This window comes from Bos indicus x Bos taurus, chromosome 14, assembly GCF_003369695.1.
Source record: "Bos indicus x Bos taurus breed Angus x Brahman F1 hybrid chromosome 14, Bos_hybrid_MaternalHap_v2.0, whole genome shotgun sequence".
In the NCBI taxonomy this organism is placed as follows: domain Eukaryota; kingdom Metazoa; phylum Chordata; class Mammalia; order Artiodactyla; family Bovidae; genus Bos; species Bos indicus x Bos taurus.
In genome coordinates, this window is record NC_040089.1 from 60,383,253 (window position 1) to 60,399,521 (window position 16,269).

General features: G+C 38.3%; 1 protein-coding gene across 2 annotated transcripts in view; it reads left to right on the forward strand.

The window, feature by feature from the left end:
* The window catches only part of LRP12 (LDL receptor related protein 12), a 90,929-nt gene that overhangs the window by 53,590 nt on the left and 21,070 nt on the right, over positions 1-16,269 (forward strand). For both annotated transcript variants that reach the window (XM_027561338.1, XM_027561339.1), the window contains one exon: positions 15,054-15,189. In XM_027561338.1, coding sequence (XP_027417139.1) covers positions 15,054-15,189 — 136 coding nt within the window. The remainder of the gene's footprint in view (positions 1-15,053; positions 15,190-16,269) is intronic.

Genomic DNA, 16,269 nt, shown 5'->3' on the forward strand with positions numbered 1-16,269 from the left:
GAAACTTTAAGTATACCCTCTTTATCTGTGCTATCATAGATTCTGTACCTTTTTCTCCATGTAAATATAGGACCAAGACATATTTTTTTACCAAATGAGACCACTTTTATGTTTATTGAAATTCTATTGAGGCCTGTTCCCCCCCATCCCCTGGTAATATTTCCAGGTGGCATAGGGAGCTCCCTAGTGGGCAGTAGTGTGTCCTGGCAACCCAAAATTCCACATGCTGCTACTAATGTAATACCTGGTGCAGCAAAATAAATAAATATTTAAAAAGAAAAGAGTGCCACTCTATAGCCTACTACCTGGACATTTAATTTTTTGTGACTTTAGGAAAATTACTTAATTTCTCTGTACCTCCATTTTATAGTCATTGGTTAAATAGAGCTAATAATAGTAAAAATTAAATGTGAAAAGACATGAGAAGAAGAAGTACCTGATAGGAGTAACATTATCAGTAGCCAGGGGACCTACAGACCTGACCACACACTCCGCACTCTGAGTATATTCACAGATCTTGAATTTATGAACCATAAGCTTCTGATGAGTGACGAAAATCTCATTTTTAGCACTTTTCACCGTACTGTAACTTTTCAAACTGGTGCCCTTCTTTTAAATTAACAGTGGACCCGTTGGCATTTGGTTTCCAGGCTAAATCATCTAAGTATACACTTTAATTTTCCATGTCTGCCATGTTTTGCACGATTCACTTATTAAACCTCAGGATCATTCATAGGTTCATCACACATGACCATTCAACAGTCACCATTTGCTTGTGAATTTTTTTACTTTGGAGATGGTATTTTTTTAAGTTCATTTGTTTCCATTGGAATCAAACCCTTTTTATTTGTATTTTCAACATGTGGAATTGCTTTTGTATTCAACAGCCATAATGAAGTTAATATTTATGGAGCACTCTATGCACTGAAAAAATGAGATGGCCAAATGATAGTGAGCACCATTGACTATAACTACTTTGAAACAGAGTGAGCGTGCTTTTGTTTTATACTGAAACTTGATCAAGTAAAATTTTACAAGTAGAAGAGTTTCTGTACTTGCTTTTTAGCTGATCTCTTTGCTGCACCAGTTTGCCTTCCCACAGGTTGTATACAGCAAGGTAATGTTACCCAGTATTTGTATCATATCACTTCTTTTAGCAGTAGCATACCTTGCCTTAGCTAGTATCTATAGAATTGAGTCACTAAATTCTTTTAATTTGGAATGTGCTCTTTATTCTGATTGTTCTCACTTCTGTTCAGTGAAAGAAACCCTTTGTTAACAAACAAACTTGACTTACATAAGGCCCAAAAGTGGGCCTTTGTTTCTGTTTAATAATACCCTATGCCTTATGACACATTGTTTATAAATACACACTATGTCATGTGGGACTATATTGTCTTGTATGCAAGGTCTTCCCAGGTGGCTCAGTGGTAAAGAATCTGCCTGCCAATGCAGGAAAAGTGGGTTCGATCCCTGGGTCGAGAAGATCCCCTGGAGAAGGAAATGGCAGTGTACTCCAGTGTTCTTGCCTGGGAAATCCCATGGACAGAGGAGCCTGGCAGGCTGCAGTTCATGGGGGTCTCAAAGAGTTGAACAGGCTGAGCAACTGAACAGAAATACGTCTTGTATGCTCTCATAACTATTTATATGCTTCTTGAATTCAGTTAATAATCATAATTCATTTTTACAAAGCTTCAGTGTCCATGAGAACATTAATTTTCTTCATTTTCTTTTGTGTTTTTCGTATGTATCTCATGTACTTAAGGTGGCCAGTAAGCACAGCTGATTTTTACTTGAATTTCAGCTTTGTAATTTGTTAAAACAAAAGGCACAAAGATTTCATATCACCTTTAGTCACAAAGCGCCAAAACCCCTTGTCAGTTTTGAAAAGAAACCCCATTCTTCATCTGTGGAACAGGAAATTGTACTTTTTCCCTTACAAGTAGAACTGTAAATTTCTTTCCGTGTGTCTTTTTTTCAGGTCTTAAAAACCATAAAATATTTTGAAATCGTCCTCTTCTCTCCCATGTGGCCTCTAAAATAGTGGTTGTTTGCACAGTTTCTATTCTATAAATGGTTACTTTAAAGATAATAGGTATGGTGTACAAATCTAATTTTAAAATCATAGTTACCTGCTTTTTCTGTGGGATTATTGAACTAGTATCAGAATAAGCATGAAGAAGTCTTGAGTGTTTCTCAGTTAGTTTTGCCCTGTTTTCTCAATTCTACAGTGAGATCTTTGTATTTTAAAACTAGAAATTATCAAAATTTTATTAAGAATGCCATCAAAGAATCTCTACCTATTTACTTTTCAGTTAATTCTCCTTCTCTTAATTGAAAACATATGCAATCAATTAAAAAGTGTATTCTTTAATTTAGCCTTTAATGCCTTTTAACCACTAGCATTGTGATAATGCTATTTTCTTTTTTCATTCCAAATGTCCAAATGAAATAGGCTTTAGGGGAACTAATCAGATAACCAGAGGCTTCCCTGGCGGCTCAGACGATAAGAGTCTACCTGTGGTGCAGGACCTGGGTTCAATCCCTGGTGAAGAAAATGGCAACTCACTCCAGTATTCTTGCCTGGAAAATCCCATGAACAGGGGACCCTGGCGGGCTACAGTCCATGGGATCACAAAGAGTTGGACACGAATGAGTGACTAACACTTACTCTAATCACTGCATTCTATGAAGAAGACGCTCTGGGAGTTGAAAGTTGCTAACTTTTTGAATGAACATTTGGAAATCTTAATTTGGGAGCTTCTATTTTGAGTTATGGGAAATCTATCAAAACGAGAGATATATATTATCATCACCCAAAATACTTGAATACTTGTTTATATCTGAAGATACTGACTAGAGTAAATTAAATAGATTTTTTTTAAGGTATTTCTGTTCTGAGAACAAAAACTTGACACTGATTATTCAGTTCAGTTCAGTCTCGTCTGACTCTTTGCGACCCCATGAATCGCAGCAGGCCAGACCTCCCTGTCCATCACCAACTCCCAGAGTTCATTCAGACTCGTGTCTGTCGAGATGGTGATGCCATCCAGCCATCTCATCCTCTGTCGTCCCCTTCTCCTCCTGCCCACAATCCCTCCCAGCATCAGGGTCTTTTCAAATGAGTCAGCTTTACACATTAGGTGGCCAAAGTACTGGAGTTTCAGCTCCAGCATAAGTCCTTCCAATGAACACCCAGGACTGATTTCCTTTAGGATGGACAGGTTGGATCTCCTTACAGTCCAAGGGACTCTCAAGAGTCTTCTCCAGCACCCCAGTTCACAAGCATCAATTCTTCGGCTCTCAGCTTTCTTCACATCCAGTCTCACATCCATACATGACCACTGGAAAAACCATAGCCTTGACTAGACAGACCTTTGTTGGCAAAGTAATGTCTCTGCTTTTGAATATGCTATTTAGGTTGGTCATAACTTTCCTTCCAAGGAGCAAGCGTCTTTTAATTTCGTAGCTGCAGTCACCATATGCAGTGATTTTGGAGCCCCCCAAAATAAAGTCTCTCACTGTTTCCACTGTTTCCCCATCTATTTGCCATGAAGTGATGGGACCAGATGCCATGATCTTAGCTTTCTGAATGTTGAACTTTAAGCCAACTTTTTCACTCTCCTCTTTCACTTTCATCAAGAGGCTTTTGAGTTCCTCTTCACTTTCTGCCATAAGGGTGGTATCATCTGCATATCTGAGGTTATTGATATTTCTCCTGGCAATCTTGATTCCAGCTTGTGTTTCTTCTAGCCTGGCGTTTCTCATAATGTACTCTGGATATAAGTTAAATAAGCAGGGTGACAGTATACAGCCTTGACGTACTCCTTTTCCTATTTGGAACCAGTCTGTTGTTCCATGTCCAGTTCTAACTGTTGCTTCCTGACCTGCATACAGATTTCTCAAGAGGCAGGTCAGGTGGTCTGGTATTCCCATCTCTTTCAGAATTTTCCACAGTTTATTGTGATCCACACAGTCAAAGGCTTTGGCATAGTCAATAAAGCAGAAATAGATGTTTTTCTGGAATTCTCTTGCTTTTTCTATGATCCAACAGATGTTGGCAGTTTGATCTCTGGTTCCTCTGCCTTTTCTAAAACCAGCTTGAACATCTGGAAGTTCACGGTTCACTTATTGCTGAAGCCTGGCTTGGAGAATTTTCAGCATTACTTTACTAGCATGTGAGATGAGTGTAATTGTGCGGTAGTTTGAGCATTCTCTGGCATTACCTTTCTTTGGGATTGGAATGAAAACTGATGTTTTCCAGTCCCGTGGCCACTGCTGAGTTTTCCAAATTTGCTGGCATATTGAGTGCAGCACTTTCACAGCATCATCTTTCAGGATTTGAAACAGCTCAACTGGAATACCATCACCTCCACTAGCTTTGTACATAGTGATACTTTCTAAGGCCCACTTGACTTCACATTCCAGGATGTCTGGCTCTAGGTCAGTGATCACACCATCGTGATTATCTGGGTCATGAAGATTTTTTTGTACAGTTCTTCTGTGTATTCTTGCCATCTCTTCTTAATATCTTCTGCTTCTGTTAGGTCCATACCATTTCTGTCCTTTATCGAGCCCATCTTTGCATGAAATGTTCCCTTGGTATCTCTGATTTTCTTGAAGAGATCTCTAATCTTTCCCATTCTGTTGTTTGCCTCTACTTCTTTGCATTGATTGCTGAGGAAGCCTTTCTTATCTCTCCTTGCTATTCTTTGGAACTCTGCATTCAGATGCTTATATCTTTCCTTTCCTCCTTTGCTTTTCGCTTCTCTTCTTTTCACAGCTATTTGTAAGGCCTCCTCAGACAGTCATATCGCTTTTTTGCATTTCTTTTCCATGGGGATGGTCTTAATCCCTGTCTCCTGTACAATGTCACAAACCTCAGTCCATAGTTCATCAGGCACTCTATCAGATCTAGTCTCTTAAATCTATTTCTCACTTCCACTGTATAATCATAAGGGATTTGATTTAGGTCATACCTGAATGGTCTAGGGTTTTCCCTACTTTCTTCAATTTGTCTGAATTTGGCAGTAAGGAGTTCATGATCTGAGCCACAGTCAGCTCCTGGTCTTGTTTTTGCTGACTGTATAGAGCTTCTCCATCTTTGGCTGCAAAGAATATAATCTGATATCGGTGTTGACCATCTGGTGATGTCCATGTGTAGTCTTCTCTTGTGTTGTTGGAAGAGGGTGTTTGTTATGACCAGTGCGTTCTCTTGGCAAAACTCTATTAGCCTTTGCCCTGCTTCATTCTGTACTCCAAGGTCAAATTTGCCTGTTATTCCAGGTGTTTCTTGACTTCCTACTTTTGCATTCCAGTCCCCTATAATGAAAAGGACATCTTTTTGGGGTGTTAGTTCTAAAACATCTTGTAGGTCTTCATAGAACCGTTCAACTTCAGCTTCTTCAGCGTTACTGGTTGGGGCATAGGCTTGGAGTACCGTGATGTTGAATGGTTTGCCTTGGAAACAAACAGAGATCATTGTGTCATTTTTGAGATTGTATCCAGGTACTGCATTTTGGACTCTTCTGTTGTATTAAGAGACATATTAAGAAAGCAAAATGAACAAAGGCTAAAACATAGTCATTCTTGGCCCAAATGCCATGTGTGTGTTGCTGGAAAATCTCATATTCTGCAAAACTGAACACTAAACTAACAGGGCTTATGAGAAAGGTAGTTTTGGTACAGATTGCTTACAACTACATAACTCTGTAAGTACAGCCCTAACAAATAAAATGTTGCTCCAAATGCCAGGACAAATATCTCCTGACAGTTACACCTAGACTCGGTCCATACTTTGCAGCCACATACTCTGAAGTTCAGACTTCCTCCTTGAAGATACGTGCTTCTTCTAATGGAGACCAGTTTAATCAAAACTAAAAACATAATTCAGAGATACCCTTCATCAATTAAGGTGTTCTGTTTTATTTTGATAGTGGGGAAAGGTGTTCACATCTCCATCTATACTTGCTGCCTCCCAAGATGTCTTAATACAGAGGAAAGTCTAGCAGTTCTTTTTTTTTTTTTTTTTAATTGAAGGCTAATTACTTTACAGTATTGTATTGGTTTTGCCATACATCAACATGACTCTGCCACGGGTGTACATGTGTTCCCCATCCTGAACCCCCCTCCCACTTCCCTCCCCATACCATCCCTCTGGGTCATCCCAGTGCACCAGCCCCAAGCATCCTGTATCCTGCATCGAACCTGGACTGGTGATTCGTTTCTTATATGATATTATACATGTTTCAGTGCCATTCTCCCAAATCATCCCACCTTTCCCTCTCCCACAGAGTCTAAAAGACTGTTCTATACATTTGTGTCTTTTTTGCTGTCTCGCATACAGGGTTATCGTTACCATCTTTCTAAATTGCATATATATGCGTTAGTATACTGTATTGGTGTTTTTCTTTCTGGCTTACTTCACTCTGTATAGCAGTTCTTTAAAACAGTAAAAGTAAGCACTTCTTGCAATAAAAGAAGTTACTTGCTAGGGGTTTTCTCCTGCTCCTGGTTACTTGACATCATTCACATGCTGGGAATAAGATCTTTCACAACTTTGCATTATACTGATGAGATTTCTCTGTTTGCCAGTTATATATATACTAACTCTATTGAAGAAATAATCAGATATTAGCTAAAATAACTGTGTAAGCAATAGAGATGATATGGGTAGAAAAAAATGGAAGTAAAAGAAGATTAGGTTTGGTACATTGTAGATTGGAATATAGTCAAAAATCTAGAAAGACGTTTAAACTAGCAGAACTGTATACAAATTTTGTTTAAAACAAACAAACAAAAATTCATTCCCTAAAGCAACATTTTGTGAGTGTATATCCCAACTCATGTCAGATACCCAGTTAGTTATGGCATAATTTTACATTCTTTCCAGAACATGATAGTGCCCAGCATACATTAAATGAACAATCACTGCCCTCTTTCACATTTAGCCTGGCCACCGCCTTAATAATCATTTCAGTATGACATTCCAGGCATTACTGCCAACCAGTCTGCTTTGGTCGATCATGTGATGTTATGTATCAGCAGGTTGCTGTAATCCAAACAGTGGGCTAATCTCCTTACCAAAATAGTTGTATTTATTTCTTGCAGCACTGTTATGTGGTAGGTAGTGTTTTAATCCCCATTTACAAGTGAGGAAGTAGATGCTAAAGTACTATCAAATTGATTGTGATAGTAAGTCACCTCAAATCTTATATGTAAAAGGGTAAAATATAAAATGAACAATAGTATAAACATAGCAAAATAAGAAAACAATGAGATTACAGTTGATGGTAGATACTTAAACTGACGTGTTATGATAAGTTGGGAATGAGAAGTCATTATAAGATACTGAAAAATAATGGAAAAGTAGAAGACTCTGAAAGCCAGTTGGAAGATTGGGACAGACATATAGGAGACAGAGTAGGCCTTTTAAGAGGTGATGAAGGCAGCCTCAGGTTGTGACTTTGAGATTTCTAGTTTTAGTTGCTGTGAGTTTTATTTCCTACACTTAAGAAGTCAGTGAGATTGCCTGTGATATTCTTAAAGTAAGTCTACTTTTTACTTGAATTAGGTGAAATGACTATTGTTTTTCCCAAATATCTACGATATCTATGATAATAACAATTCAGAATTTAAAATCAAGAGAAGGATTTGAGAAACGCACAGTTCTGATGATATTGAATTTGTGATGTCCAGTGGACCTTTGATTATGCAGAGTCTCTGGGTTAGAGATTTTTTAACTTGTCAACTGTAGATCGTAAGTGGAGATGTAGGCATGAATGAGATCTCCCATAGAGAGAGAGAAGAGCATAAAACTTTGGAATGAACCATGACATCAGTATATCAGGAGCTGGCTGAGGAAGAAGGATCCAGTCTGAGAACAGTCCCAGAAGAGTCTGAATTAGGAGAACTAAAAGAGTGATGTCAGCAAAGTCAAGGAAGTACGGGACCAAGAGGAAAAAGATCACTGTCAGGTGGCCTAAAGAAATCAGGTACCATGGAGAGTGAGGGGACATTTGATTCGGTGGTGGCCTTTGCTTGCTAACACAGTTTTGATGGGGTTAAGGTAAGAATATGAAAATGTGATCTCAGTGGGTCAAAAAGACAGTGCAAAGTGATGCAGCAAAAAAATTTACCAATGCATCCTGATAAGTATCAGAAATACAGTAGAAATATGTTATGATGATGAAAGAGGGGCATGATTTAGGGCTGAAATAGGCCTTAGAGATTATTCAAATAGCAACTGCTTATTTTAACACATGAGGAAACCAAGTCTTTAAAAGGTTTAGTCGTTTATACCATGGCAGAGCCCATAGTGGCAGATAGAACGGATGGCACCTTAGTCTTCTGATTCCAAACCTACCGGTATATATAGGCAAACTCTAAGCTCAAAAGGGAGGGGGATTTTCTTTTGATTTCTAATGTTTGTCGTATTCTTTGAGCATTTAAATGTGTTCTTCCTCATACATAGAAAGGGATAAATTGTGGTTGTGCTAGAGTATATTAATCTGCATGTCCAGTGTATTATATGTATAAAGATGTTGGTAAAAAGCCACTGGCTGAATCTAAAACAAAATGCCAGACTCAGTCATGTTGCAAAATTTAATCAAAATATATATTCATAGCCAATTAAGAGAGAAAATTTAATTTGTGGTCAGGTAGAAATATTAAATAATGTTATAGAAGTATTAAGTGAATTAGAATGTTAAATACTGAATATTAAAATAACTGCTCTTATTTATGAATGTTGTGTCTATCCTTTGTCAGTTGTATGAAAATAAAATATTCACAACAGTATTTTTGAGCATCCATGCCAGATCATAATTTCTTTAGTTTTTGGTATAAGAGCACCACCTATGGGTTTCTCAGGTATTTGAGGGAAAACTTTTTAAGCGTAATCTGATAAAAATGTAATAAAATTCTTTCCTGTTTTGCTCTATAACTAGTCTCTCCAGCTCAGTTTATTTAAAGGTTAGGAGTTATTTGCTTTATCATAGGTTATTCCCACCTGGTTTTTGGATGTGTCCCAGAACTGTTAGATCAGCTGATAAGTATTTGAGTACTTACATGCCATTACAGTGTTAGTTTAACGTAAAATTGTATTATTCTCTTTAACGTAAATGAATCTTTTCATGAAAATGAACAGTTTACAATATCCTGGGGGAGACATGATAATAGTTTTTGCTAGTTTATTTGTATGTTTGTATCTTCATGAACTTAAGAATTTCTTCAATATACTGCTACAAAATGCTTTGGCAAGAGAGTGAAGAAAGGAAAAAGGGCTTATAAATGACTTAGAGCATCTTTTCATTAATTGCTGAGATGATAACTCATTAGAACAAGGATGGAAACAAAATTCTGGCACTTCAGTATTCAGTCAGTTCAGTTCAGTTGCTCAGTCGTGTCCAACTCTTTGTGACCCCATGGACTGCAGCACGCCAGTCTTTGCTGTCCATCACCAACTCCCAGAACTTGCTCAAACTCAACGTCCATTGAATTGGTGATTCATTCCAACCATATCTCATTCTCTGTAGTCCCCTTCTCCTACCGCCTTCAATCTTACCCAGCATCAGGGTCTTTTCCAAGGAGTCACTTCTTCACATCAAGTGGCCAAAGTATCGGAGTTTCAGCATCAGTCCTTCCAATGAATATTTTGGACTGATTTCCTTTAGGATGGACTGGTTGGATCTCCTTGCAGTCCAAGGGACTCTCAAGAGTCCTGTCCAACACCACAGTTAAAAAACATCAATTCTTGGGTGCTCAGCTTTCTTTATAGTCCAACTCTCACAATCCATTCATGACTACTGGAAAAACCATAACTTTGACTAGATGGACCTTTGTTGGCAAAGTAATATCTCTGCTTTTTAATGTGCCGTCTAGGTTGGTCATAACTTTCCTTCCAAGGAGTAAGCATCTTTTAATTTCATGGCTGCGGTCATCATCTGTGGTGATTTGGGAGCCCCCAAAAATAAAGTCTGTCACTGTTTCCATTTTTTCCCCATCTGTTTGCCATGAAGTGATTGGACCAGATGCCATGATCTTAGTTTTCTGAATGTTGAGTTTAAAGCCTGCTTTTTCACTCTCTTCTTTCACTTTCATCAAGAGGCTCTTTAGTTCTTCTTCACTTTCTGTCATTAGGGTGGTGTCATCTGCACGTCTGAGGTTATTGATATCTCTCCAGGCAAACTTGATTCCAGCTTGTGCTTCCTCCAGCCCAGCATTTCTCATGATGTACTCTGCATATAAGTTAAATAAGCAGGGTCACAATACACAGCCTTGACATACTCCTTTTCCTATTTGGAACCAGTCTGTTGTTCCATGTCCAGTTCTAACTGTTGCTTCTTGACCTGCACACAGATTTTTCAAGAGACAGGCAGGTGGTCTGGTATTGCCATCTCTTTCAGAATTTTCCACAGTTTATTGTGATCCACACAGTCAAAGGCTTTGGCATAGTCAATAAAGCAGAAGTAGATGTTTTTCTGGAACTCTCTTTCTTTTTTGATGATCCAGTGGATGTTGGCAGTTTGATCTCTGGTTCCTCTGGCTTTTCTAAAACCACCTTGAACATCTGGAAGTTCACGGTTCCCATACTGTTGAAGCCTGGCTTGGAGAATTTTCAGCATTACTTTGCTTGCGTGTGAGATGAGTGCAGTTGTGCAGTAGTTTGAACATTCTTTGGCATTGCCTTCTTTGGATTGGAATGAAAACTGACCTTTTCCAGTCCTGTGGCCACTGCTGAGTTTTCCAAATTTGCTGGCATATTGAGTGCAGCATTTTCACAGCATCATCTTTGAGGATTTGAAATAGCTCAACTGGAATTCCATCACCTCCACTAGCTTTGTTTGCAGTGATGCTTCCTAAAGCCCACTTGACTTCACATTCAAGGATGTCTGGCTCTAGATGAGTGATCACACCATCATGATTATCTAGGTCATGAAGATCTTTTCTGTATAGTTCTGACTATTCTTACCACCTCTTAATAGCTTCTGCTTCTGTTAGGTCCATACCATTTCTGTCGTTTATTGTGCCCATCTTTGCATTAAATGTTCCCTTCAGTTCAGTTCAGTCGCTCAGTCATGTCCGACTCTTTGCAACCCCATGAATTGCAGCACACCAGGCCTCCCTGTCCATCACCAACTCCTGGAGTTCACTCAAACTCACATCCATCGAGTCAGTGATGCCATCCAGCCATCTCATCCTCTGTCGTCCCCTTCTCCTCCTGCCCCCAATCCCTCCCAGCATCAGAGTCTTTTCCAGTGAGTCAACTCTTCGCATGAGGTGACCAAAGTACTGGAGTTTCAGCTTTAGCATCATTCCTTCCAAAGAAATCCCAGGGCTGATCTCTTTTAGAATGGACTGGTTGGATCTGCTTGCAGTCCAAGGGACTCTCAAGAGTCTTCTCTAGCACCACAGTTCAAAAGCATCAATTCTTTGGCGCTCAGCTTTCTTCACAGTCCAACTCTCATATCCATACATGACTACTGGAAAAACCATAGCCTTGACTAGACGAACCTTTGTTGGCAAAGTAATGTCTCTGCTTGGTATCTTTAATTTTCTTGAAAAGATCAGTAGTCTTTTCCATTCTGTTGTTTTTCTCTGTTTCATTGCACTGATCACTGAGGAAGACTTTCTTATCTTTCCTCGGTATTCTTTGGAACTCTGCATTCAAATGGGTATACCTTTCCTTTTTGCCTTTGCCTTTCACTTCTCTTCTTTTCTCAGCTGTTTGTAAGGCCTCCTCAGACAACCATTTTGCCTTTTTGCGTTTCTTTTTCTTGGGGATGATCTTGATCATTGCCTCCTATACAGTGTCACAAACCTCCGTCCATAGTTCTTCAGGCACTCTATCAAATCTAATCCTTTAAATCTATTTCTCACTTCCAGTGTATAATCATAAGGGATTTGATTTAGGTCATACCTGAATGGTCTAGTGGTTTTCCCTGCTGCTGCTGCTAAGTCACTTCAGTCGTGTCCGACTCTGTGTGACCCCATAGGCGACAGCCCACCAGGCTCCTCCATCCCTGGGATTCTCCAGGCAAGAATACTGGAGGGGGTTGCCATTTCCTCCTCCAATGCATGAAAGTGAAAAGTGAAAGTGAAGTCACTCAGTCGTGTCCGACTCAGAGCGACCCCAGGGACCTGCAGCCTACCAGGCTCCTCCGTCCATGGGATTTTCCAGGCAAGAGTACTGGAGTGGGGTGCCATTCAATTTAGTCTGAATTTGGCAATAAAGAGTTCATGATCTGAGCCAGAATCAGCTCCCAGTTTTGTTTTTGCCGGCTGTGTAGAGCTTCTCCATCTTTGGCTGCAAAGAATATAATCAGTCTGATTTTGGTATTGACCATCTTGTGATGTCCATGTTTAGAATCTTCTCTTGTTGTTGTTGGAAGGTGTTTGCTATGACCAGTGTGTTCTCTTGGCAAAACTCTGTTATAGCCTTTGCCCCGCTTCATTTTGTATTCCAAGGCCAAATTTGCCTGTTACTCCAGATATCTCTTGACTTCTTGATTTTGCATTCTAGTCCCCTGTAATGAAAAGGACATCTTTTTTGGGTGTTAGTTCTAGAAGGTCTTGTAGGTCTTCATAGAACCGTTCAGCTTCTTCAGCATTACTGGTTGGGGAAAAGACTTGGATTACTGTGATATTGAATGGTTTGCCTTGCTTTATTAATACTTCAGTGTTAATAAGCCCCAAATAGAATCGCATTTGGATAAACACAGTCTTTTTGTAAAATACCAAAGTATTTTTTTGGTAAGGGGAAAGCAAAAACAAGTGGAAACTGTGTGTGTGGGCAATAAGATGTATGCTAGATTATTATATATATATTATTATATATATATTAATTAATATATATATAATATATCAATGTATTGTATACCTGTATTTTCATGCCATGAATCTCTGTGTTCGAAAAGTGATTAAAAACAAGATCCCTTTGGCAGTGTACCCTAATTTCAAACTAGATGCATTTTAGGCATGAACCTGCAGAGGTTTAAAACCTTGATTGCATGTTTTCTGCAGGGAATGGCTAATTCTATTGAAATAAGTATTGACTCTCTGAGCAATATAGTTTGCCATATGTTGACCATTATGGATAAAAACTTTGTAAAATTACTCCTTAGCAAGCATACTTAACCTAAATTGAACAGACCATAACCTCTATTACATAGACACACCAAAAAAAATGGTCATTTTGGCAGCTACTTTCCCCACTTGTAATTTGCTCCTTTTTATCTGCTCTTACTTTAAAAATTAGATAGTCTGGTCTGTCAGAGTTGTATCAAATAAGAGATTCCAAGATTTTAAATTTTACTGAAGGTTTAAACATTGATTGCATTTTTCTTTTTTTTGGCCTGTGACTCTTGAGGGAGACTAAATTCTGGGATTATTAGCTGAATTCTGGATTGTTAAAATGTGAACTGTGAGCGTTCAAGATAATGAAGGGAGAATCAGTTCAGTTCAGTCGCTCAGTCGTGTCCAGTACTTTGCGACCCCGTAGACTGCAGCACGTCAGGCTTCCCTTGTCCATCATCGACTCCTGGAGCTTGCTCAAACTCATGTCCCTCACGTCAGTGATGCCATCCAACCATCTCATCCTCTGTCGTCCCCTTCTCTCCTGCCTTCAATCTTTCCCAGCATCAGGGTCTTTTCCAGGGAGTCAGTTCTTCACATCATGTGGCCAAAGTATTGGAGTTTCAACTTCAGCATCAGTCCTTCCAATGAATATTTGACTGATTTCCTTTAGGATAGACTGGTTGGATATCCTTGCAGTCCAAGGGACTCTCAAGAGTCTTCTCCAACACCACAGTTCAAAAGCGTCAATTCTTAGGTGCTCAGCTTTCTTTATAGTCCAACTCTCACAATCCATACATGGCTACTGGAAAAACCATAGCTTTGACTAGACGGACCTTTGTTGTCAAAGTAATGTCTCTGCTTTTTAATATGCTATCTAGGTTGGTCAAAACTTTTCTTCCCAGGAGGAAGCATCTTTCAATTTCACAGCTGCAGTCACCATCTGCAGTGATTTTGGAGCCCCCCAAAATAAAATCTATCACTGTTTCCATTGTTTCCCCATCTATTTGCCATGAAGTGATGGAACTTGATGCCATGATCTTCGTTTTCTGAATGTTGAGTTTTAAGCCAACTTTTTCACTCTCCTCTTTCACTTTCATCAAGAGGCTCTTTAGATCTTCTTCGTTTTCTTACGTAAGTGTGGTGTCATCTGCCTATCTGTGGTTATTGATATTTCTCCCAGCAATCTTGATTCCAGCTTGTTTTTCATCCAGCCAGGCATTTTGTATGATGTACTCTGTATATAAGTTAAATAAGCGGGGTGACAGTATCATGCAGGCAAAGTGCTGGTAGTAGTTTGAATTTATTCTCCGTTTCTTCTAAGATATTTAGATATCTAACCACATAATGATAACTTTAATCACTATTTCAAGCCTTTATTTTTAAAATAATTTAGGAATCATTTATGACTTTGTAATAAAGTTTGGAAGTATTCCTGGAATGAATTAAAGAACTACTTTGAAGTAATGTTTTGCTGCTTTTATCTAATCATCTACCCACTTTAACAACTCAGCATCTTACTGTTGTGTTTATATGTGCTTTCCTTTAATTATTTTGTTCAGAAGACTATATTTATATGATTTTTTTAAGTATCCAAAAAGTAGTTCAGTAAAGCTGATTTTTAGGTAGTTATAATAAATAAATTTAAAAGGTGAATCTTGGGAAAAAGATAGATGGATGGATGTACCAGTTGATCTCCATGGCTAAAGCTAGCAGTCTTGACTCTTAAATTGTGTGCAGAGATCCAAATTGAAAAGTTCACACCTCCGCAAGACTTTATACTTGATTAGGATAAGATAATTTGACTAAAAGGAAAGAAAACAATCTAATTAGAATAATGAAAGTTTTTAAGGTTGGCCATACCGTATTTATTGTATATGATTTGACATCTGATATGTTTCTTTTTAATAAATACTAATTTACTTAATGCTTTATTTAAAATACAACAGTTTTCTAAGATTGCTTTGATTATCTTCCAGCCTGTGGAGAAACTCCAGAACAGATTCGAGCACCGAGTGGAATAATCACGAGCCCAGGCTGGCCTTCTGAATATCCTGCCAGAATCAACTGTAGCTGGTTCATAAGGGCAAACCCAGGGGAAATCATTACTATAAGGTAATTTTGATACCTCCTTGTATTATTGTTTGATGTTTTATTACAAAATATAAATCCGCTTTCCAAATATCATCACTCAACATGCAGTATAAAAAGATGATTTTTAGAAAATAAATTGTATTTATCATTACCGTCTTGAGGGGAAGAATAACGGCCCATTCTTCCCCTTCTGTTAGGGCATGTGTTTTGAATATTTTCTAATGGTGATAATGAATTTGTGCTGAGCCATCCATATTCTTCTAGGCAATTTTTTAACAAAAGCTACATATCTGCAGAATAGTTTATTAGAGTCAAGAATAGAATCTTGGGCAATGAGACAAATAAACAGACTTACTATAATTCACTTGGATATCTAGCCCATAATCTTGGTCTTGAAAGTAGAGTCCTCTACCTTAGTGAATTAAAACATAGTTGTAGGCTATGCCTCTGTATATGTTACGTGTGTATAAAACTTGACGTAAGCTAATGATGGATAAATACTGTGTCTAGAAAAAGCTCATTTTTCATAACAGTGAGACAATAGATCATTTGTTAAGAATACAAAATGAAATATAATCCTAGGGAAAATAACCGTAAATTCTAAATCCTAAGAATAAATAAGATGTAAATAAGGAAGATTAAGAGTATTTTAAAGACATTTAAAATTGTAGAGAAAAACTGTGGGAATAAGATACTAAGGAGGAAATACCCAGTAGAACCAGTTATTGCTTGCTTAAGGAAATTATATTGGGGTTATTAGAGGAAAAAATTTGCCTGAAAGGGAGAAAAAAGTGCACCTAAACAGAGAACTATAACACAATTAAGAATGCCGTTTCGATCACAGAAGTATTACAAAGGCATCTTTGACAGTCTTTCATTATTTACATTTTTATGGATGAGAATCATGGAACATTAGATTTAAAAGAGACCTCGTAGATCATAGACACATATCCCTTCATTTTTACATTTTCAAAAAAGTGGGATTCTAAATTAAGCCTATGTTTGAACGTTTCCGTCTTCCTTTTTTATATTTATTAACTCATGAGGACCAGTCACGTGAGGAACACAGTTATTGTCTGTCCCCTTTTTTCTGTGGAAGCC